At 35.6% G+C, this 24,261-nt stretch overlaps 1 protein-coding gene across 1 annotated transcript in view; it reads left to right on the top strand.

The window, feature by feature from the left end:
- The window catches only part of Dpyd (dihydropyrimidine dehydrogenase), a 745,624-nt gene that overhangs the window by 178,756 nt on the left and 542,607 nt on the right, over positions 1-24,261 (top strand). The window contains exon 5 of the mRNA XM_075981504.1: positions 8,874-9,035. Within this exon, the coding sequence (XP_075837619.1) occupies positions 8,874-9,035 (162 nt within the window). The remainder of the gene's footprint in view (positions 1-8,873; positions 9,036-24,261) is intronic.

Genomic DNA, 24,261 nt, shown 5'->3' with positions numbered 1-24,261 from the left:
GGAGTGAAATTTGTTGAGCATTTACTTACATTTGGCAGACAATTTTGCCATTCACATTTGTTATTGAGGAATAGCCAAATTATTTGTGATTTTTATTAAAAACTTTTAAATAAACAAAAGGCAAGAGTGACAATAAAAATTCAAATTTTCTTTTCATTTATCCGCCCAGTTTTGGTATCAGGTGTATCCTGAATCAATTGTGAAATGGAATAATCACTAGCATGGATAAGTTTACTACATTGGATCCTGTTCTCCAGAATATGGGGCTATTTGAAGTGCAGTAACATATCCTCGGTTTCTACTTTATCACACTAGAAGGCAAATATCATTTTAAAGTGTGTTTGTGTGTGTTTGCATGTAAATTACAGTAAAATAATTACATTTGATGCGTAATTCTGGTTACCTTTAACATGTTATATGATTTAATTCATATAAATGAAAAATAGTTCGTGAAAAATTTAATTTGTACAGGCAACAATGGAGTGGCTAAGACAACATAGTTTTAGTGAATTCAGAGCCAGTAGGAGCTACAGATTCTGTCTTTAGAAACAGAGAATGGATCAGATAGAACTTAGTGGTTCAGAGCACCCGCTTCTCCTGTATTGGACATGGTTAGATGGCCTTTAAGTCCAGTCACCTGAAGATCCAATAACCTCGTCTGCCTCTGCAGGCACTGGCAATCACAATGCACAGATATACTTACAGGCTGTTTTCATTAGGATTACTATTGCTGTTATGAATTACAACGACCAAAGCAACTTGGGGAGGAAAGTGTTAATTTGGCTTATGTTTCTATGTCACTCTTAATCATTGAAGGAAGTCAAGACAAGGAGGAATCTAGAGACAGGAGCTGATACAGAGATCCCGGAGGAGTGCCTCTTAACGGCTTGCTCCTCTTGGTTTGCACAGTTTGCATTCTTATAGAACCCAGGACCACTAGCCCAGAAGTGGTCCCACACACAGTGAGCTAAACCCTCTCCTATCAATCAGGAATTATAAAAATACGCCACAGCGGGGCCTACAGCCCAGTTTTATGCAAGCATTTTCTCAATTGAGGCTTCTTCTTCTTAGTTGACTCTAGCTAGCATCAAGTTGTCAGAAAACTAGCCAGCATGCAGACATTCACACACACACACATGCACACACACACATGCACACACATGAATCATTAATGAATAACCAAGAGAAATAATTAAAATTAAAATTGTCATGTAATAAGTAGTAGAAAATTCAGTTTTAAATGTAAATTGTGAAATGAAGACTCATTAATGTTAATTTATGTTCTTAGTGTTATATTTGGTAAGTTATAATCAATTATATATATATGTATATATATATATATGTAAACATTGACAAGCAAGACAAAAGAGGACCTATATCAGAAAAATAAAAGATCATCATAAAAACTATTTAAAAATGCAATGATCTAAATGCTGTCATACAAAGAAATACCATGAGGTGCTTAGAAAATTATATAGATATTTTTCAAAGAAACATCTTTTTTAACATTGATTATAAAATGGAAAAAATGTCAGGCTGGGTTGGCAATGTAGCTGTGCTCATAAAATTCTTACTAATAAGAAGCACGAGGTCCTAATTTTAATACTAGAAGCACGTATTTAAGCTCGCATACAGGCTTGCTGCCCATGTTCTCGAGAGTTGGAGACTGTCATGTTCCCAAGCCTCTGGTCGTCCTGAGACTTTGCTTTACCACTTCTGGTAGATAATACCTGAGCATGGATACTCAATGACCTCTGTCTTTCACACACATGCACACAAGTGTATCCCAGAACACATGAACTCACACTTAATCACACACATGCACATGTAAAGATGGTTTGGGTATGAATGCAAGTATTCTTCTGTTTAATTAAAGTGAAGGCATAGCACCCATGGTTCTTCCTCATCTTGCTTGCTTAAGAAGAGATTACTCACACATCAGATAGTTGTTGAGTTGGTTTCAGCTATAAGTCTATTGTGCTGGCAACACTAATTCAGGGGGGAATTGTAAGTTCTAAAGCCCATTTAAAAGGAGACAAGAGGATGCCTATGTGTTTGTCTTTGGATTCACTTTCTTATTTAGCTTCTCTAGGAACATGAATTAGAAGCTCAATGTCCTTTATTTATGGCTCGAAACCAAATATGAGTGAGTACATCCCATGTTCTTCTTTTTGGGTCTGGCTTACCTCATTATCAGGCGATGAAAGAAAACAGAGACAGAGACCCACATTGGAGCACCGGACAGAAATCTCAAGGTCCAAATCAGGAGCAGAAAGAGAGGGAGCACGAGCAAGGAACTCAGGACCGCGAGGGGTGCACCCACACACTGAGACAATGGGGATGTTCTATCGGGAACTCACCAAGGCCAGCTGGCCTGGGTCTGAAAAAGCATGGGATAAATCCGGACTAGCTGAACATAACGGACAATGAGGAATACTGAGAACTCAAGAACAATCGCAGTGGGTTTTTGATCCTACTGCATGTACTGGCTTTGTGGGAGCCTAGGCAGTTTGGATGCTCACCTTACTAGACCTGGATAGAGGTGGGCGGTCCTTGGACTTCCCACAGATCAGGGAACCCTGATTGCTCTTAGAGCAGATGAGGGAGGGGGACTTGATCGGGGGAGAGGGAGGGAAATGGGAGGCAGTTGCGGGGAGGAGGCAGAAATCCTTAATAAATAAATAAATAAATAAATAAATAAATAAATAAATAAAAATAAAATAAAAGGAGACAAGATGCAAGAAATGTTAGGAACAGAGGGACATTCATTTTATAGGTACTCTATATAAAATATTTTGTTTCAATTTGTATATGTTCATGACCAGTTCATGTGGCTTTTAAATGAATGTTTTTTTTTATTCACACTTGATAGCTTTTCTTTTTACTTTCGTATTCCTTACCTCACATGATTTCCTTGAATATGCATTAAAATGTTTAACACATAGAATTAACATTTACAAAAGCATTTGGAGGAGAAAAAAGCCATAAGGAAAATGGAGAGATGTCTCAAATCCATTAAATTTATTTAATGGGCAGCGTTGTATGTATGCCCAGTTTTAAAAAGATATCATCTAACCCCAATAAACATTTTTTAAAAATTTAGCAAGACCTAAAACTGACAACTGTGTCAGGATTTTTTTATTTGGGCTACCAACCAGCTCCCAAATCATGAGAGGGGGCTCTTTTCTGGCTAGCTATTTTAACTTAAATTAATGTGTTTCTTTTCATTTACCTTTGCCTTGGGGCTTTTTACTTTTTTTTTCTTTTTTTCTATTCTGTATATCCTACTTTCTTGGGTCTACTGGCTGCTGGTTGCCTGGCTTCTTGCCCTGGGTATTTTCCTCGTTCTCTTCTTCTGTCTTTCTTCTCTCCTTAAGTCTAGATTTCTCTTCCTATTATTCTCTCTGCCCTACCTGCCCTGCATATCCTTTTCCTGTCTAGCCATTGGTCATTTACTTTTTATTAGAGCAATCAGGTGCCTTAGGCAAGCAAGATGAAACAAAGGGAATACATCTTCCCATAATTAAACAAATGCAACATAAACAACCTTTACACAGTTTCACACACCTTTACACACACTTTTACCAAGTTTAAGTAATATTCTACAGCATAAAAAATGTAACACATGTTTACATTGTTAAAATATTATTTCACAATATATGATCATGTGTATTATTACATATTCCCAATGAGAGTGTTCTTGTGTGTTAGCATTTGTATCCAGAAGTGTCTCCAATACCTATCTGTGTGGGTATATATATATATGTGTGTGTGTGTGTGTGTGTGCATTTGTGAATATGTTTGTGTGTAATCATTTACAACTGTGTGTAACTTTAAAGTCTGTGTAACTTTGTGTATATGTACTCACATGTACATGTGTACATGAGTGTGTATTTGTGCATACATAAAGGTGTGTGTTTATGTCTGTGTGTGCTTGTGTGTGTGTGTGTGTGTGTGTGTGTGTGTGTGTATGTGAGTATGTGAAGTTTTCCAGTTTAACAACTTAGGGACAGAAAACAAAATTTTCAAGAATAACATGTTAAGTTCTTTACACTTTACGTTTAACTGAGAACAGTTGACTAAATTTGTGTTCCAAAATATCCAATTATATTTTATCAAATTTACCAAAATTTAGAATATATGAAGGGGGGAGTACCTTAGACTGCCCATAGGGCAGGGAACCCTGACTGCTCTTCAGACTGGAGAGGGAAGGGGAGGGGAGTGGGGCGTGGGGGGAGGAGGGAGGGGGAGGGAAAAGGGAGGTGGGCAGGAGGCAGAAATTTTTAATAAAAAAAATTAAAATAAAATAAAATGTACAAAGCAAAAAAAAAAGAATATATATGAGACTCTCCTATCCTGTTCAACCCTTTGACACTACAAGGATGTATCACGAGAGTAAGGTTTTGTTTCTTTGTTTGTAACAAAATATCACTAGATACCCAAGTCTGGCTTTCCACTTACAGTCCAGCCTCATGCCCCCCACTCTTGCCTCTGAATGCAGGATCTCTGTGTGCCCTGTCCATGTTGGCTCTGGAGCCAGGGTGTTTTGTGTGTTCTGAGCATGTCTCAACTACTCTGAGAACCACAGATGTCTCAAATGTCTGAGAACTACAGCTTATACACTGAGGAAAGATAACAGCTTCATACAAAGTTATCCGGATACCCCTGTCTCCTTCATGTGTTACTAAAGCCATTTTCTATTTAGTCAATGTTCATCCATTCATTCTTAGATAGCTAAAGCCAGGAATGTAAGCAAAGTTAATCCACCCTTCTCAGACTTTCAAACTTACTAAGGTTTAGCACAAGTGGTTTTTAAATGCAACAGATTGGAGTTTATCTTGGAAGGATGCTTCCATCTGTGAAAACTGTCACTGGAAAAGAGAAGAACACTTTAAAATAAAACCGCCAGCTGTATTGATAATCTTGCAGTGATAGGAAGGCCTGAATATGGTAGGACTATTTGTTAAATTAGTTATACCATACGACAGGAGAGCAGGCTTGACGAGCTTTGCGGTTCCCGATAATGACTTCGAAAATCATTAAATTGCAGAGGAATGGCACTAATGTAATTTCAAGCTTTAATTTTAAAGTAAAAACAAAAAATATTAAAGTTATAATCATCTTAAAATTAACTAAAAGGCACGTGTTGTGCTGAAGACTGTGCCATTAAAATGCTCTGGTACAAACTGAGGCTTTAGACCTGAAAAAAATAAAAAAGACACTGGTGAACTTTGTTGTTGATTTGAAAACAACCATCATTTTTCTCTCAAAATTTTGATTGTGGAAGGAGTCAGGCATCCTGAGGTCTCCAGAATACACATTATATATAAAACCAACAACTAAACCAAACAAAAAACTAGTAACAGTAACAAAAAACATCAAAATAATAAAGTTTCCATGGCGTATACAAAGAAAACCATGACTGGACCTAAAGAGAATAAATTTTCTTACATTTCTGCTAACATAGCCCTATACATTTTTCTCTACATGAGGAAACAAACAATAAAAAGCTATAACTGATAGAATACCATGAAGAAAGGGTTGAAGTGGTGGTTTATCTTCTAGTGGAAGTCTTCCTGGGTGTCTATGAAGTACCTTTTCCATTTAAATTTTCTAGCCTTTACTTTTAAAAGGTTTAAGAGGCAAATCTCTTGTGTAGAAAGAGGACTTTAGAACCATCTCACTTGTTGGAGAGACAGAATTGATATTGATCCTGCGCCTTTAAGGGAAGAGTTGAGAAGCTGTCCCCTTCTTGAAAGGATCCTGAGTGGCTCTACTGGGTGTACTCAGAACAACAAACACTGAAGGGATCTGGGCATCTTGAGAGTTTCCCAAGAAGGTAACTTGCAAGGTGCTTCATGTTTCAGTTTTTACACTACCCACTTGGTTTGTTTTGTTTTTAAAGACAGGATTTTTCTGTGTAGATCTAGTTGTCCAGAACTCTCCTTCTATCAAGACCAGGCTGACCTTGAACTCAGAGTTCCACCTGCCTCCACCTTTGGAGTTTTGAGATTAAAGTTACGTAGCACCACCACCCTGCTAATGCACCACCCATTTGAAAACCATCTTTTTGGTTCTCAGATACACAGCAATGTATCTAGGCTTTTCTCTAGGCTGGTTCTGTGATCCCTCTGACGCATCCTCTTTTCCAATTTCCTTTCTGAGAATTTCCATGTGATCTGTAATCTTATTATTTAATCTTTTAACACCCGAATCCTTCCATTAAAAATCTTCAATTAACCTGAATGTGGTGCCGCACACCTTTAATTTCAGCATGCAGGAGGCCAAGGCAGGTAGATCTCTGTGAGTTCAAAGGCATAATGGTCTACATATGGAGTTCTAGGACAGCCAGGCTATATAGAGAGACCATGTATCAAAAAACAACAACAACAACATAAAACTCATTAATTTAAAAGCTTAAATAAAAAATCTAAATATGGAGGTTGGCAGTCAGGGTTCGCCGTAATCTGGAACAAGCACAGTTTTCAAACGAGTCTTCTGGACGTCTTTTCCGACATCAAGTAGACTAGCCAACTGCACATCATCACTCCAGTGCCTACTCTAAACTTTCTCGAATGTTTACCCACAGTAATTTCGAATACTTTGGTTGTAATTCTCTCCTACCAAGAGCTATCATGTTAATATATTCTAAATACAGATATCTTATAATGGTCTCCACATACTTTGTTTCTTTTCACACTTTTTGGTATGTTCTTTTATGCGCTGAGTTTTATGATTTCCATAAAGTCTATTTATTTCCCTTTTTCTCTTTATGCTGTGGTTGAACTTTCATGAAAGAGAAACAGTTGCCTATTCTAGTTTAATGAAATTTTCTGACTAAAAGACCATTACCAAAGAAGCCATGCTCCAAAATAACCTAGTGGGATTCAAACACAGTGAACGTAGGGGCTGGTGTATTCTACATTTCCAATGAGGTATGTGTGTGTGTGTGCATGCATACGTTGAGTGTGTATGTGTGAAAATAAAAGACTGTGTTCTAACTAAATTGCACTGAGATGATATTTTTTATTGCCATGGGTTGTACACTTTTGAATTGATTCTGTCTTAATTGCTCAAGTGATAGTTCATATTGGTCAGCCAGTTGCTTGATTTTTATTCCTTGAGTTCCTTAGTTATGATCTGAATTTCAAACCATATTAATACTGTTTAAAAAAACATATATTGTTTAATCTTTCTCATGTATCTGACAGAGCTGTTCTTGGGAGACATGAAATTAAGCAAATATATTTAACCTTCATGAATACTGTTAAAACCATAGGTTGTTTTTTTTTTGCTTTTTTTAGTTCTAATTTATAAATTTTTTCTTTTATAACACAGTGATCTATTAATTATGGTGATGATTTTAATTATTTTGTCCATTTTTTCTTCTCCTTTCTTGAATTGCTATCAACATTATTTTACTCATTCTGTTCTCTTCAACTTACTTTTACTTAATGACCAGGTATTTATTTTTTATGTTAATACTCTAGAATGTTCTTAATTGAGTTCTGGACATTTCCCACAGTGAGCTATTAGTGAAGATCAGAAGAAATCAAGGATTGCCAAAGTGGTGGGGAAATACTGAAGTGACTAAACAGGAAACCTGTGACATTACTACAAGGGCAGTGACCTGGATCTGCACATAGCTCCCTTATCCACTTATCTGTGTATGTGTGTGTATATGTATACATGCATATCTGCAAGAATATCACATTTATTATAACCATAAAACTCAATACTGATTTTGTTTTAATGAAAATATCCACTTTATTTGAATTTCCTTGATTTTCTAATGTTCTCTATTTTTTGCAGGACTCGCTTCAAGACACTGTATTTTGTTTATGTGATATGTATCCTTAGGCTCTTCTTGACTGTCTTTACACAGATTGGTTTACACAAATCTTTTTAAAAAATATTTTTAGGGGGCTGGAGAGATGGCTCAGAGGTTAAGAGCACTAGCTGCTCTTCCAGAGGTCCTGAGTTCAATTCCCAGCAACCACATGGTGGCTCACAACCATCTGTACTGAGATCTGGCGTGCGGGCATACATTGAGGCAGAATGCTGTATACATAATAAATAAATAAATATTTTAAAAAAATTTTAGACATATTAGGTCATAATTCATGTTATCTCATTTTTGAAAAAATTATGTTACAAAGTTATTGACAGTAAGACAAACCCTAAGCTATTTTATAGACATCAGATATGAGGGAATGAGTGAGGGGAATGAACTGATTGAGGTCTAGAACAGGAGTCCCTCCCTGTATTAAGTGCCTATCTGGATCTCTGCTTAAAGGATGCAGCTGAGGAACATCAGTCAACAGAGTGACTTGAAATAGTACTGTGTAGAAGAAGGAGAAGAGTTATGGTTGTTTTTTATTTAGCCATATGGAAACTTACCGAATATAACTTTTTGTTATTTTTATATTCCTAATGGCTCGCTCTATCTATCTGTCTGTCTGTCTGTCTGTCTGTCTGTCTGTCTGTCTGTCTGTCTGTCTATCTATCTATCTACTTTGTCTAGCAGTGCTCCAAAGTTCCTTCATTAAAAACATAAAGAAGAATTTAAAGAAAGATATAAAGATATACTATAATATGTTGTAAACAATGGTCTTTTAAATGTTAAATTTCTGAAATTGATCAACTACTCTTTTATTAATACAAAAGTATAAAGTTCCCATGCAGATGGTGTTCTGCCTATGATGGGGACAGATTCCTGATGACAAACAATTTCACAGCATATCTATCTCATTTTCTTCTCGACATCTTGAGCCTTAATGCTGTTACTTACTGGAAGAAATAAAATGCCCCAATTGGGCATCTCAGGTACGCTATGCCTTAATACAAACTCTGGTTTTGTTTTATCTCTACAGAACTACTATGGCGCAGCGAAGATGATTTTTTCTGACAATCCTCTTGGTCTTACTTGTGGAATGGTTTGTCCAACCTCTGACCTCTGTGTGGGAGGATGCAACTTGCATGCTGCAGAAGAGGGCCCCATTAATATTGGTGGGCTGCAGCAGTTTGCTACCGAGGTATGTAACATCTACACTTGCAGTATTTTTTCCTACTACTACAAAGCCAGAGTTTATAAAATAATTGAAGTCCTTGGTTTGTGATGATTCTCAATATGTTTGTGTGTGTGTTACAAATGTGTTGTTTGAAATCAGAATCTTTATACAAAACTTGGCTATAAAAATGAAAGTTTATAAAACCATATGTCAAATTAGTTGTAATCCCAGCAGGTTATTAAAATAACTTAAACCGAAAATATCTAAATTGGATGATCTAGAAATAGAATTTGTTCATTAACTTCACATTGAAGTGTAGCGTGGAGACCCTATTAGGAAAAAAGGCTATATTCCTTAACTGATAATTTCCCCTGGAACTCGCTTTGATCTTTATGCCTAGAAATATATTTCAGCAGTACTTCATACTATTCTTTGAGTGATAGAGGTTAGGGAATTTTCAAAAAACCCTGAAATGGAATAATATTCTTTAACAACATTAAGATGATAATTAGATTATGTGAGCTTATAGCTTGAAAGCTACTCGGTTATTTGCACGGAAAAATGTTTAATGAAATGAAAGGTGGCTTTTTGTCATTTGTCACATAAACTTTGGTCCTGGCATTTTCTTTTATAAATCCTTTGTAAATGACTGATTCTCTGGGACATCTTTATGCTCTCTGGGGTCTCCTGTTTGAAGTGAACTAGCAAGTCAATTCTCATGTATCATTTAAATGATCAGCTTATTGGGAGGTTACAGTAAGATTTTATAATCTTGAGGGACTAGTTGGCTAGAAGACTAAATTAAATGTCTGTCTATGTCGGACTTTTAGTTAATGACTTAGCTCTCTGGTTGTGTCAACTTAAACACAATGTGCTCTTTCCCTTTAGAGCCTTCCCCATAATATCCCTCAAACTTAAGTCACTCTTTGCCTTTAGTAATAAATCAGTGTTATTCCTTTCCTGCTTTCTGGCAGGTTAATTCTGAGGAAAGACCCCTGGGAATAAGAAAATGGAAACAATTTGAGGTTGTGAGTTGATGCAATAAATTCTTGGATTTAATTTCTTTTCTTACCAAATTAAAAACTGCATTAGGCTTACCTGACCACTGCAAGGAATAATCTCTACAACCTGGGAAAATCCATAGTTGATGGAGGAGATTCACTTGGATTCCTCTCCATATTTCTTGGGGGAGCCTATTGCTTTATCATTAAGCCAGGATGAGCTTACTCAAAATGCATCACAGCAAATGAAGACCTATACAGTATGTACATGAACTGAACTGACATGCCTAAACAAAATGATTTGTTAGCAGTAGTTTTTCAGGGATTTGGACATGAATGGGACAAGCTTATAGAGGCAGAAAGATGTAGAAAAAACAAGGAGGGGGAGAATGGAGAACTAAAGAGAAAGCAACGAAAGAAGGGAAAAAGAGGAAGGAAGGAAACAATGGCGAGGGAGGAAGATAAAGAGAGAAAGACAGAGAGAAAGTGAGAGAGAGACAGAAAGTTAGAGAGGAAGACAATCACAGACAGAGGAGAGAGATCAAGACAGAGATAGAGAGAGACACACATAGAGAGAGATGAAGGAATGGAAAGAAGAAGGGACAGAGAAGAGAGAATATGAATGAATATGTGAATGACTTTTCTACTCTTACTGAGTTTTAATAAACTCCTACTTCATAGAGTATTTATTTGTAAGGACTTTCACATTGTCCTCCTTGCTATACAGAAGTCATCAGAAATTCATTGAAAATCAAGTGTACACACATGTGGGTTATGTAAGCCCTACCTAATAAAGAATTGAGTACAAACAAGGAGTGTCTATAAATTCATCTTAAATGAATAAAGAAACTGTAAAATGGATGTGTCATTCTATTTTATTTCCTTAAAACTGTGTTTCATAACTAGGCAGTGGTGGCACACGCCTGTAATCCCAGCACTCAGGAGGCAGACACAGGCGAACTTCTGTAAGTTCGAGGCCAGCCTGGGCTACAGAGAGAGCACCAAGACAGGCCTTAAAGCTACACAGAAAACAAAACAAAAATGAAAAACAAAACAAAACAAAACAAAAACCCTGTGTTTTAATCAAAAAAGATAAAAGACTGTGATGGAAACTGCATATAAGGGCGCCCCGTTCATTTTTTTACATTGACCAGTTTTATAAAGTCCCATATTTATTATGTTAAAATGGGGTTTACTTAAATGTTCTGGGTATTATTACACTGTGTGAAAATAGATTGCTTTGTTGATTTCATACAGGACTGAAGAGTCAATAGCTAGGCAGGAGGCATAGGTGCGGAGAGAAAGGAAAGGAATAGGAAGAGGAGTCAAGAAGCAGAAGATGCAAGGAGAAACAAGGAGGAAACAAGGTGGAAGACAGAAGAGAAGTGACACCACATAATAGAAAGTAGATTAATATGGACAAGTTAATTTAAGTATAAGAATAAGTTAAGAACAAGCTTAAGTTACAAGCTGAACTTTTTTAAATTTAATTTTACTTTTTCAAAAAAAAACTATCTTTTTTTTAATTTTACATGCCAAATCCATTTCACATTCCCTCCCCTTCTTCTTCTCTCTCCATCTCCCCCATAACCCTCATCACCCCACCCCCATCCAACCTTAGAGAGTGTAAGTCTTTCCACGGGAAGTCAAAAAGTCTAGCACATTGCTTTGAGGCAGGACTAAGGCCCTCCTCCCATATCTAGGCTGAGTAAGGTATCCCTCCAGAGAGAATGGGTTCCGAAAAGCAATAGAGATAAATTCTGGTCTCACTGCCCCAGCCATACAATTGTCATCCACATTCAGAGGGCCTAGTTTGGCCTCAGGCTGGTTTGCTCACTGTCAAGCCAGAGACGGGAGGCTTCCATTAGCTCAGGTAAACTGTTTCAGTGGGTATCCCCATCATGGTCTTGACCTCTCTGTTTGTAATCTCACTCCTCCCACTCTTCTACTGGATTTTGGTAGCTTGGCCTGAACCTTCTTAAGTATTAAGAAGTCTCCATGACATTATTTGGGACTGATAAAACAGAGAAAGACTCGTTACATGTAAATATAGCAACCTTTTGAGTTGTTAAAAAGTTGCAGAAAACATCAGTTCTGTAACTGCTTGCTAAAAATATGGGAAGGGCAAAAATACTCTTTTTTCCAGTGACTAAACTATCAACATGAAATTTAACTCAAAGTGAATCATGATGTAAATGATTTTATGTTTTGATTGATAAAAAATGATTGATTTTGACCTTTTAAGAAATACAAATCAATATTTCTCTACCAAATTAAGCAAAGGTTAGGAAAACAAACTAAACAGAAAAATAACATTTTTCAGAATTGTTTTTCCTGTAACTTGTAAATGATTTTTACAAATATCAACTCTCTAGTCTTCTTCTGTCATTGACAGAATCTATCTGTTCTTCCTCTTCATTCACACCTAGGTGTATAATTTGGAAAATGGGTAAATCACACCTTAGCCAAGTCTGCAGGAGGAGCCGGAAGCCAGCTTCTAATGTATGGTCTTTTGTTGTAATTTCTCTTCAACTCTTTGTTCTTTCTACGTCTGCAGTGTGATGACTTGATCCTAGTCCAGATACCTCTGTGCATCTGTGTGAGGAGAAAGCTACATGTACAGGAGGAGTTCTTATTCTGTCTGGAGAAGGCAGATGGCCTCGTAATCATACCAGAATTCTTTAGCAATATAGGCTCTATAAAACCTCTTGGCAGTATTGGTTTGGTGTGGATATAATCAAGTTCAGGGCAATTTATAAATTTCTGTGCATAAGCAAAATTTAATGATGAACTGAATAGATAATGTGTATATTACAGAACAGCAACCATAAATTGTACAAACTCTAGGTTATAGAGACATGGTAGAACTTCAGGAAGCAATGACTACCAAGAGTTGCTATTTCAGGGTGAACTGACAGGAAGCTATACATTTCACTAGGATTCTGAGGATAAAGTAGGTAGGTAGACATGTTAGTGGAAAAAATCGATGGAGAAAGTCCAGACACTGTGCAGTACATTCATTTTGTGATATCAGGCTTCAAAATGTTGGTGACTAACAAGCCATGCCATATAATTGTTTTGGAATCGTGGACATGAACCTATAAAGGGCCAAAGTGATTGAAATAACAGTTAATATTAAATAAATTAAATAAATTCACTGATGTAGTTTTGGGTTGGGGAGAATAATCCCTGAAATCATGTCAAAATTCATGTTATCTCCCTTCTATACAAAAGACTCCATGAAAATATTCAACTTCCACAACTATAAGCCTGTCTAGGAAAGCTAGAACTTTATATTCTTTCCAATATTTTTCAGTCTCTCATTTATCCTAGAAAACATTTCTAGTTGATTTAACAGGCTTTATGTTAATCCGGATTTTCTGGATCCGAAGTCGAGTAGCACCTACAGAACTTGGTGAGTTAGGACATCAGTCTCACATGTCCCAGTCATCAGACCTTACAACTCTAAGTTCTGCTAGATAGGTTGCTATCACATTAATATTAAAATAGATTTAATAAGACCAATAAACACATTCAACTCATTTTCTTTTCTGGTTCTCTATTGACCATGTAAATATCATTCTTCAGCCAGGGAAAAGCTAGGCTTTGTGGAGTTTCAACACACACACACAAAATTAAAGAAATAAATGAATGAAAATTGAGTATCTTATCTTAAAAATTACACAATTTTTAAATAAAATTCCAATGTACAAACTTGATATGGGTCTTATGTAACGAGGGGGGCCAAACCTCAGGTTTTTCTTATTGTTTTATTTTAATTTGAAAGCCTGAGGTCTGATTTTGTGATAGCCAACTAAATTAATGACCAAGTTTAGCACACTGATGATATAGTTTGGCAAACTAGGGAATAAAACAGACTAGTTCATGGATCTAATTTAAAACTAAGTGATCAGAGAAAATTTAACCAATTCTTATGACCAATACCTGGTTCAGATAATCTACAAATAGTGGGTTAAAGAATAGTGGTTAGATTAATAAGATCACACATGTGCTTTGCTATTTCAGACTTTCATTATTTAAATCCAATCCTGCTATTCTATACCTGTTTAAAATATTATGATCAATAACTGTGAACTCTTCTAATATCAACACACACAGTGAATTATTTCTAGGAAAAATAATATGGAGGTGAAAATAGTATATAGTAATGCAATCAATAAAGTTGACTCTAGAGAAACAGAGCTTTCTGGAATCTAAATACAGTAATATCTGTTAGGAATCCCCTTGTATTTGTTCCTTTCTTTTTAATATAATTCCTCTAGAATGGACTAATATCATGATAGATACCACTACACATGTACCATTTTTCACGCAAATCCTTTGGGATCTTGTAAAAATTCTTCATTGTCTACACGATGACTTATGGCAAAGCTCTAGGAATGAATAAGGCTACCTAAGCTGCAATACAATATTCAGTTTGTTATAAAGTGGTATGTTAGAGTACAGAGCTTCAAAATATGACATAAGGTCGTATGACCTGGGGTCTATTGACATTACCACAGGCAAGAATTGCATGATTTAAAGTATTTGCTTTTTTCTAAATTTTAACTACTTAAAAGAAGACAGTTTCCATAGATACATTAGATGAACATTTATATTGTGTAAAACAAAGATATGATGTCAACATGAATTGTTTCCTTCATACACATTATGAATTAAATTCAGACCATTCATTTTACACTGAAGGATAACAACAAAATTAATGAATATTATATATATATATATTATACACACACACATATATATATATATATAACAGAAGCTAAAAAGCTAAAAAGGATGAGAATGTAATTTGGAACCAAAAATGGTATAGAAGCATTCAGCTTTAAGACTGAACTTGGTTTACTCTGTACTAATCTTAGCATAAACACCCAGAGATGCTGAAGCGAATCTTAACATTGGTCTAAGTACCAAGAGCATCAGACATGGTAGAAAACTGGACTCACTTACCCCTGTTAGAAAGTTTTAAGAATTGACCAGGCATGTAGGCACTTGTTTGTAATCCCAGCACTTTGGAGGATTCTTCTGAGTTTGAGCCTAGCATGGGAAACAAAGCAATTCTCCATTTTAAAAGATCAACAAATTGAATAAGTTCTAAAAACAAGAACTTAGGATAATGTTTAGCTAGGACATAAAACTGGCTACTAATAAAACTGGCTAAAGAAGCACAAATGCCCATATAGCCTGAGTGTTGGGCATGCACTTGTCAGCCCAGGAGTTCACTTCTGCAGTGCCATGAGAAGAGTATTTGTCCAGCACAGCATTTTGAAGGTATTTGACATTCATCATTGTGAAAGACTACTAAGGATCTTTTTTAAAGTGATAGAAATAAATTGAATGAAAGACAAAGAACCAGCAAAACAGTGATGAATTTAAAGGTTGACCATAATATCGTGAATAGCTCATTTTGATGTGCTAAAATTAGCATTGATGTACAGATTAATCTAATATATAAAATTACTGATAAAAGGCAAAGATAAAACAATTTTATTAAAGATATACCACTCATAAATGTATATAAACATAACAGGATAGCCTTATGCAAAGTTAATAAGGATAATTTGAATAAAAATTTTAATTTGATTTCAGAAGTCTAGTCATATAATGTGATACCTATCTGTTACTCAGTGCTGATGAAACAGATACAGAAAGAACATGAGTTTGAAGTCAACTTGAGTTGACACTGACACCCCATTTTTACAGGAAAATTTTATGCTAATGATAAGTGTCTTGAACAGAAAGGATATAGATTGATAGATAGAGTAGATAAATACTCTTTATCTTGTGCATATTGAAAAAGAAAAAATGCCAGGTATGAGGAATAATATAAAACTATACAAAATAAGAAACCAGAACATACAATCAGATATTATGAAGATCCACAAACAATAAGTCTTTGAAAATAGCTCAATGCAGAATTCTCTGCTATATCATTTACAAGTCCATTTCTATATAGACACCTTCCAATTACTGGCTTTTTAATCTTATTCTTGGTTATAAAGAACATTGACCATGTCATTAACCATTATTATTTTTCACAAAAATTATACATTCAAAATAATCCTAAAATATAAATAGAATAGAGAAACATCTTTACAGCCCATCATCTTATTGCACTCAGTTTTTTGTTTTTATCATCTTGTCATCTTGTTCCTGACAAACAGTAACACTCACTGCATGGGTTCTGGCATCTTAAGTCAAACTCTAGTAACTTATGTCCAAGAATCCATGTGTGGATTCTAAGAATATCATGATGTACAAAATAGAAATAAAGTAAAGATGACAAGTGCAATCAAGTAATGATAGAGAAGGATGGAGTACTGTTGGAATAAATGTGACAATGCTCTAGCATAGAGAGGAAGTATATTTGATGAAATGAAATTTTAGCTAGGCTCCAAAAGGGATTCATCCAGATCAACAAAGTCAGAAATATGGAGGCTGGAGAGATGGCACAGCGGTTTAGAGCACGCATTGCTTTTGCAGAGTTTCTGAGTTCATTTTCCAGCATATAAATCATTGGTAACTCCAAGTCCAGGTGACCTGAAATCCATGGGTATCCACATTCATTCATGAACATACCTACCTTTTCTCTCCATGTACACTATGAAAAATAAAATAAATACTTTTACAAAAAAATTTTGAGGACTCTCAAACCATAAACAAACCTTAATGCATAGAACATTGGTTGTCATGAACCTACATCTCATATTTTGTTTGTGTGGGAGTAAAATTGCTTATCTCTGAAGCATCAATACTTCTGTTTTTAAATTGTAAAGGGTCAAATTGAACCATGCAGTTAAAATGTCCAGCATCATGTCTCAATCTAATATTGAACTGTAGTCATAAAAGCATTAACTCTCAATTAAGAATTGTGGCTATGAGTTGAAGTCTCCATAAACAAAATGATCAGAGTATATTATAAAAAAACCCATCGATCTATGAAGTTACATCAGTGATTCCTTAGATTTTCATAATAAATGGCTGATAGAATTTTTACTCATTTTGTGGTAGAGCTGATAAGGGGAGGAGTGAAGTATTTTTCAAGGTAAATGTACCTTTTATTTTAGGATATGTCTTAGGTAACAAATTTTCCTCTCATTTATGTAGGTTTACATTCCTACATGTTCGAAAGGTACTATTTGTAAACTCTGAACCAGATGGATTGCATTGTAGCAATTCTGTTTATAAGGCATGTACATTCTGTTAGCCATAGAGCTTCTCCATGAAGTTGCAATGTATATTGTGTGTGTGTCTAAGTCAGAGGGACCATAATAGGATTTTCTAAATTCAAGTGGAAATAAAATATAACGACCCTGTTTTCCCAACAAGTTATTAAGAGAGTGATTTTATTCAGAATTTTTAATTTCACTGCAAGAATAAGAACTACCACAATTAGCACTCCACATTATTTGGATGAATTTAAAACGTCTTGGGCTACAATGATTACTTCCATAAATGGCAAGCCACAAAGGAAAATGCCACCACTTGAGTGAAAAAGATGGACAAATTTTCAGTCAATATTGTTTTGGGTGAGCAGTTTCAAATACATTTCTTGGCATAAACACTTTGTGATTTCTGGCCTTTCACCTATCTGGAAAGAACCATTGGTTAATCACTTCAGAATGCTTTTAGGATCATTAGGAAATTTTCTCTATTACATTACTTCAAACAGGAGATAGAGTGTCCTAATTTAAAAATGGGAAGAGTGACAGGTGACGAGAATTCATAGGACTTACTCCCTCTATATTGGGGAGAAAAATTATACTTTTCTAGTCATTTTATACTACTCTATAAATTATATCACACTATAAATGAAAAAGAAAAGACTATCTCAGTGTTAAATTACTAATTCTAATTTAAGGGTAACTCATTTTGGTCTGTTCATTCTGAAAGACTACAGAATGAAAATACACATGGGTGTTCCATAGCTGTAACTCATCCTCAGATATCTTATTTGATCTTACTAAACAAACAATAGCAGCGGTAGACCAAGGGGAATCCTAACAATTAAATAGTCCTATAAATTGCAAAACAAAATGGTTGAAAAATAAGCTATAATGGAGATCTGTACTCCACAATCCTCCCCAGAGACTTTGTTTAGCATTACACTACAGAATAAAAATTACAATTCCTAGAATTATCAAAGAGGTGATGTTTCAAATCAGTGCTTATCTAAAAGAAACAATAAGAATAATGCATGTTACTTTCCCTTTTGGTGGTTTTTAATTAGTAGGATGGCAGTGTGGTTACAGTTTTACATTTGAATAAAACAAGATAGAATTTTTATTTAAAAAATGGTTGTCAAACAAAGGTGTCTGGACATAGGATTGCCCTTTGCAAATCATAATTCCTCATTCATTTTGGGCTTAACTGTGAAATAGGAAGCTCTGATGATTTGGGGATTATTACAAAGTAGAACATTCAGATAACCCTGCTATTGCCAGTGACTTTTTTGACATAGCATCAAAAGTACCCTCTGAGAAAAAAAAAATGAGAATCTGAACTTCATCACCATCGGAAATGTTTGCTTGGCAAGAACTTGAAAATGTAAAGACATACTACAATTCAGTGGACACATTTGATAAAATGCTGTTGATCCAAAAATATACCGTCAATGCTGAAAACTCACAATATGAATGTAAACTGGCCCAAAGTCCTTGTCACAGACCTCCTTAAGAGGGATACACTACTGGCAAAGAGAGAGGAGATGATACTCCCATCATATAACACTGGGGAAATGAAGGCGAATCAGCCCGACACCAGCACATTTGTTGACCTGGCATCTCAGTCTGTTCAGTGCTGTCAGCCTGCAAACAACAGACTTTCCAGTGTTACGTCCTGGAAAATTTTAGATCAAGGTGTTTGGTTGGTTTCTGATGGGAGCCTATTTTTCTTAGATGATGTCTTTGCTTTGTGTCCCCCTCTGTGGAAGGTGCTTTTATCTTGTTTTATTATTTTTTTTTAAGGAAGACCAATCTAACTCAGCAGGGTGCCAATAACCTTCTCCTTCTAGAACCCTCCGATCTCTACTTTCTGCCATTGCAAGCTAGATTCCAACATCTTATCTGCAGTGGCACATTTAAATTATATAATATCAAAAGGCACAATACAGAATCTGACACTACCTGTTGCCGACTGAATGTCGAGCAACACCAACACTCATTCATTCCCATATAAAGGAAATTAGTAGTTTCTTACAGACTCATGCAAAACCTATATTTTTAATGAATTTGACTTGGAATAATTACTCTGGGTAGCCCGTTCGATGTTGGCCAATTGGAATTTAAATATTCTCTATCTCAGAATGTGACCGTTATTTGTGGTGTGACCAATCTTTTTATGAGAGTGTCCTATGCACTAGAGTAATTCATTTAATCTTCATAGTACTACTATGTGATACTCTTGGCTCCATTTGAAGTTAAAAAGATAGAATGAAATATTTTAAAGGACTTCATCTTTACCCTGTACCAAGAGAATGGTGCAAATAGAGATTTGACTTAAGCAGTCAGATTGTAGAACCAAACTATTTATATCACCATTTGTGCTGAAGTGAGAAAAGCTACTTTAGTATAAATTTACAAAGAATAAAATGAAACAAAGCAGGACAGTAGAGTCAGGGATGTTATTTGTAAATAAATACACTGAGCCTGGACATGTGTTGAGTGTCATCTGAACACTCAGGCTATACAGATCAGGGACTGACCATTTACATATTCATTCATAATTCATACACTTATGAGGAGTAAACTCTTGTTTTCCTTCTGACATGCTGAGCCTCCTGCCTTGTGATAAATTCTAATCGAAAATCCCCAAAACATATTTTGATTCAATGTTTATACTTTATAGTTTTAAAAAGAATATTTAAAGTTTTATTCTTAAATATTAAAATAAAATATCCTTGGGCTAAAATTTATACATATTAAATACTATTAAGAAACTGCTACTCTATTTGCATGCCATTAGCCAGAAACTATGGGGGACATACTTAATGTCTTAGAGTTAAACTGTTTTTTTTTCCACTTATAAATGAATGCAGACAGAAAGATATCACATAAACCCTGCTGTATTTGCTTGCCACATATTAGCTTCACATAATAAACTTTTGGGCAAAATGCTTCCTTAAATAATCATATATACTATTCTACTGTCAGCAAAGTCACTAATAAACAATTATTTTAAAATAATTTATATTTTATTCAAGTCTGTTAAGATGTAATGTTAATTTATAAAGGCCACATATTAACATAGCAAAGTACATTTTGTAATTATTAATTCATAAAGCTAAGAATACTCAGCTGACTGTGAAACAAATATGCATCTATTTAATCCCTAAATGAAATAAACTATATCCCTCCACCATCAATTTTCAATGTGTATTTTAAATGTTTTTTATGGAAATTATATAAAAATGTTAACTTAAGAAAATATAATAAATTTAAACTACATTTTATTAATGCTCCATAAAATCATCAATCATAGACACTTAATTTCTTGTTAATGTTCCCTAGAAAGAGATAAAATTAAAAGATAAATATTGACTCAAACAATAGGTAAATGTCTTGAGAGATGGCTTAGTGGTTCTGAGCACTGTCTTCTCTTTCAGAGGACTTGGGTTCAGTTCCCAGCACCCACATGACAACTTACAACCTTCAGTAACACCAATTCCAGGGAATCTTTTTACTCTTCTCCCCTTACTAGTCTTCTGAACACACACATACTTAAGCACTTTCAGGCACCTACACATCCTCAGAAAATTATGTGTCCAAAACAAAACAAAACAAAACAAAACCTCGTTCAGAGAGTCAGCAGATGGCTGAGGAGACATATACTTGTTATGGATGAAGCTGTCCTGGGTTGCGTCCCTGAGATCGGCATGATGGAAAGATAGAGCCAAATGCAAAGACAGGAAGAAGAAAGAAAATCTGTGCTGTTTAGACAGTCCACCAAAGCAGTGGAAAGTACATTTGTAATTTTCAAAGTTATAAATTATTGCCAATAATAAGAAATAACTTTGCAACATTTGAAAAATTCGTTAGTAAAAAGAAACACTCTTCTGTGACTGGTTAGATGTCTCAGCCAGTAAGAGTGTTGTGGTCAAGCCTGGTGACCTGAGTTTGATCCCCAAGTCCTACTGAGCAGATTACTAAATTCCAAAAGTTCTCTGACCTTCACGTGAGATGCTCCATGGTACATGCATGTCCCACCCTGAAATAGACACTCAACCAAAATATATCACCAAATGTTTTAACTTAAAAATATACTCTTATGTATAGGAGATGAAGAGATGACATCAAAGTTATGTCTGTCCTTAATAATTTTGTGTTTTAAGAAAGGAAACAGGCATTACCGGCAAAATGTTTGAAGGATTTTAATTCAAATGGCAAAACACTATGAGGACCATTTGGCTCATACCAAGAAAGAGAGCTTTCTCGTCTTTGTTGCTAATGGTCTTTTATTTTTTATGTGGAAGAGTCTTAAAATGACTCATATTTTGAGTGGCAGAAATTTTTTTTAATTTATTTATTTATTAAAGATTTCTGTCTCTTCCCTGCCACCGCCTCCCATTTTCCTCCCCCTCCCCCAATTAGTCCCCCCCCCAGCCCGAAAAGCAATCAGGGTTCCCTGTCCTGTGGGAAGTCCAAGGAACCCCCACCTCCATCCAGGTCTAGTAAGTTGAGCATCCAAACTGCCTAGGCTCCCACAAAGCCAGTGCGTGCAGTAGGATCAAAAACCCATTGCCATTGTTCTTGAGTTCTCAGTAGTCCTCATTGTCCGCTATGTTCAGAGAAGTAGACCAATGGAATCCAATAGAAGACCCTGACATTAACACACAAACCTATGAACACCTGATTTTCGATAAAGGAGCTAAAAGTATACAATGGAAAAAGAGACAGCATTTTCAACAAATTGTTCTGGCAAAACTGGATGTCAACCTGTAGAAGAATGAAAATAGATCCATATCTATCACCATGCACAAAACTCAAGTCCTAATGGATTAAAGACCTCAATATCAGTCCGAACACACTGAACCTGATAGAAGAGAAAGTGGGAAGTACTCTACAACACATGGGCACAGGAGACCACTTCCTACGTATAACCCCAGCAGCACAGACATTAAGGACCTCATTGAATAAATGGGACCTTCTGAGACTGAGAAGCTTCTGTAAAGCAAAAGACACTGTCGCTAAGACAAAAAGGCAACCCACTGACTGGGAGATCTTCACCAACCCCGCAACTGACAAAGGTCTGAGTGGCAGAATTTAGTCTCAGTGGCTGGTATAAAGGGGTCAGGTGGACACAAAAGTAGCATGCCTTAGTCACCAGAATATTTTCTTTATATTGATCATTGATTGGGTTTTCTCAAGAAAGAAAACAGCTTTTCATTTTCTGTAATTTTTTGTATTAAACATAGACAACCTGTTAGGCAATCTATTAAATATTATGATGCGCCTATGGCATGAATGTTTTCCAATGTCACATCTACTTCTCATAGTAGTAAATTTCGGGGAGAGAATGGTGAGAAGATGCATTATAAATTACATATCCTCCTTCTCTCTCTCTCTCTCTCTCTCTCTCTCTCTCTCTCTCTCTCTCTCTCTCTCTCTCTGTGTGTGTGTGTGTGTGTGTGTCATACACACACGGTGAGTATTTTGCCATTAAGCTCCATCCCTAAACTAATGTTGTCTATTTGTACAGTTCATTTACTATATTATAAACTATTAGTAAGTGCCTACAGATTCAGAATGACCAAAAATTGTTACTATGAAATAATATTTAACATTAATGTACCTTTATTTAGCACCTGATAAGTCTGACAATGGTATACTTACAGCTTTCTTCTAGCTTCCAACAGTTAGCAGATCCCTTGCAGTCACTTACGTTTACTGTGTGGATCATTGCAAGCTTGCATGTTTAAACTGTGTTTTGTTTATTGTATTCAGCCCTTCAATGTGATAATTCATGCTAGTTACACTTTTTATATAACAATTTGTTTCTTATTCCCTTTTTTTCTCTCCTACCCGTCTGCACTGATTTTTATTGTTTCTCACCTTTATTTCTTTGAAGAATAATTGTTTGAAATACCAAACCTCATCACTACTTAACTACGTTTTCTTTTGCTGTGGTTTAGTGGCTACTACAGGGGTAGAAAATATACTCTGAACTAAGTGCAGTATTTATATTAAGCATGTGTATAATCATTGGATCTGAACTATGAAAAGTATTTAATTTCTCTGACTGTGTTACATCACACAAATCCCACAGGACAGACATCATTACCTTCTACAACCAATTTTAAGTTGCCTTCACCCATATATTTAAAAATTTTTATGTAATATTAATTTTTGAGGTATATTTTATAGGTTGTGTTGTGATAATCTCATACATGAGTACAAGCTACTTTTATAAAGTCTATCTCTAACCCCACCACCACTGCCCTGCCCTCTCCTTTTAAATCCATGTTCTTTCTGTCTTAATTTATTGAAGTATTTTATTTTATTTTATTTATTTATTTATTTATTTATTTATTTATTTATTTATTTATTTATTTATTTTTTTGGTTGTTCGAGACAAGGTTTCTCTGTGGTTTTGGAGCCTGTCCTGGAACTAGCTCTTGCCTCTTCCTCCTGATTACTGAGATTGAAGGCGTGCGCCACCACTGTCCAGCCACTTTCCATATGTTTTATAAGCATTCTAGTTGTACTCATCAAAAGCAAGACATTACATATGAAAATTTGTCATTCTACTGTGTGGCTGACAAATAAAGGTGTAAGGACAGATTATATATGCATTTCAGTATGTAGCTGAGTTGGCCCAGGTGGAATCGTCTCTCTTTGGTTTACTATTTAGAGTACAGGCTTTCATAACTCATCTGCATGCATGCATGGTGATTAGCTACCCTGCAAGACACCCTCAGCATTGCAGAGGTTCTCTTTGGATCCTTTTTATTCTTTCCCATGCCGTTTAGGAGTTAAGCTAACACTGTGCTTTTTCTGCTCTGGATCAATGGGATCCTGAATTCCCGAATATTATTGCTCCTTTTTTATTGTCCTGATTGTGTTGTTGCTTTTCCTGAGTCAGGGCCCTCTTAAAGTTCTTGGTCTTCCTTCTAGGAAGACAGGCAAACACATTTAGTTTGGAGACAATGGTTGCTCCCTAGACTATTAACTCTTAGTTGTTGCTTTCTCTCTAAAGCTTGGCACCTCTGAGCCTTTCTTGTTTGCTTTGGT

This window comes from Microtus pennsylvanicus, chromosome 7 (assembly GCF_037038515.1).
Source record: "Microtus pennsylvanicus isolate mMicPen1 chromosome 7, mMicPen1.hap1, whole genome shotgun sequence".
NCBI classification, from domain to species: Eukaryota; Metazoa; Chordata; class Mammalia; order Rodentia; family Cricetidae; genus Microtus; species Microtus pennsylvanicus.
Note: the sequence above shows the minus strand (reverse complement) of the source record. Positions and strands in the feature narration are given on the sequence as shown.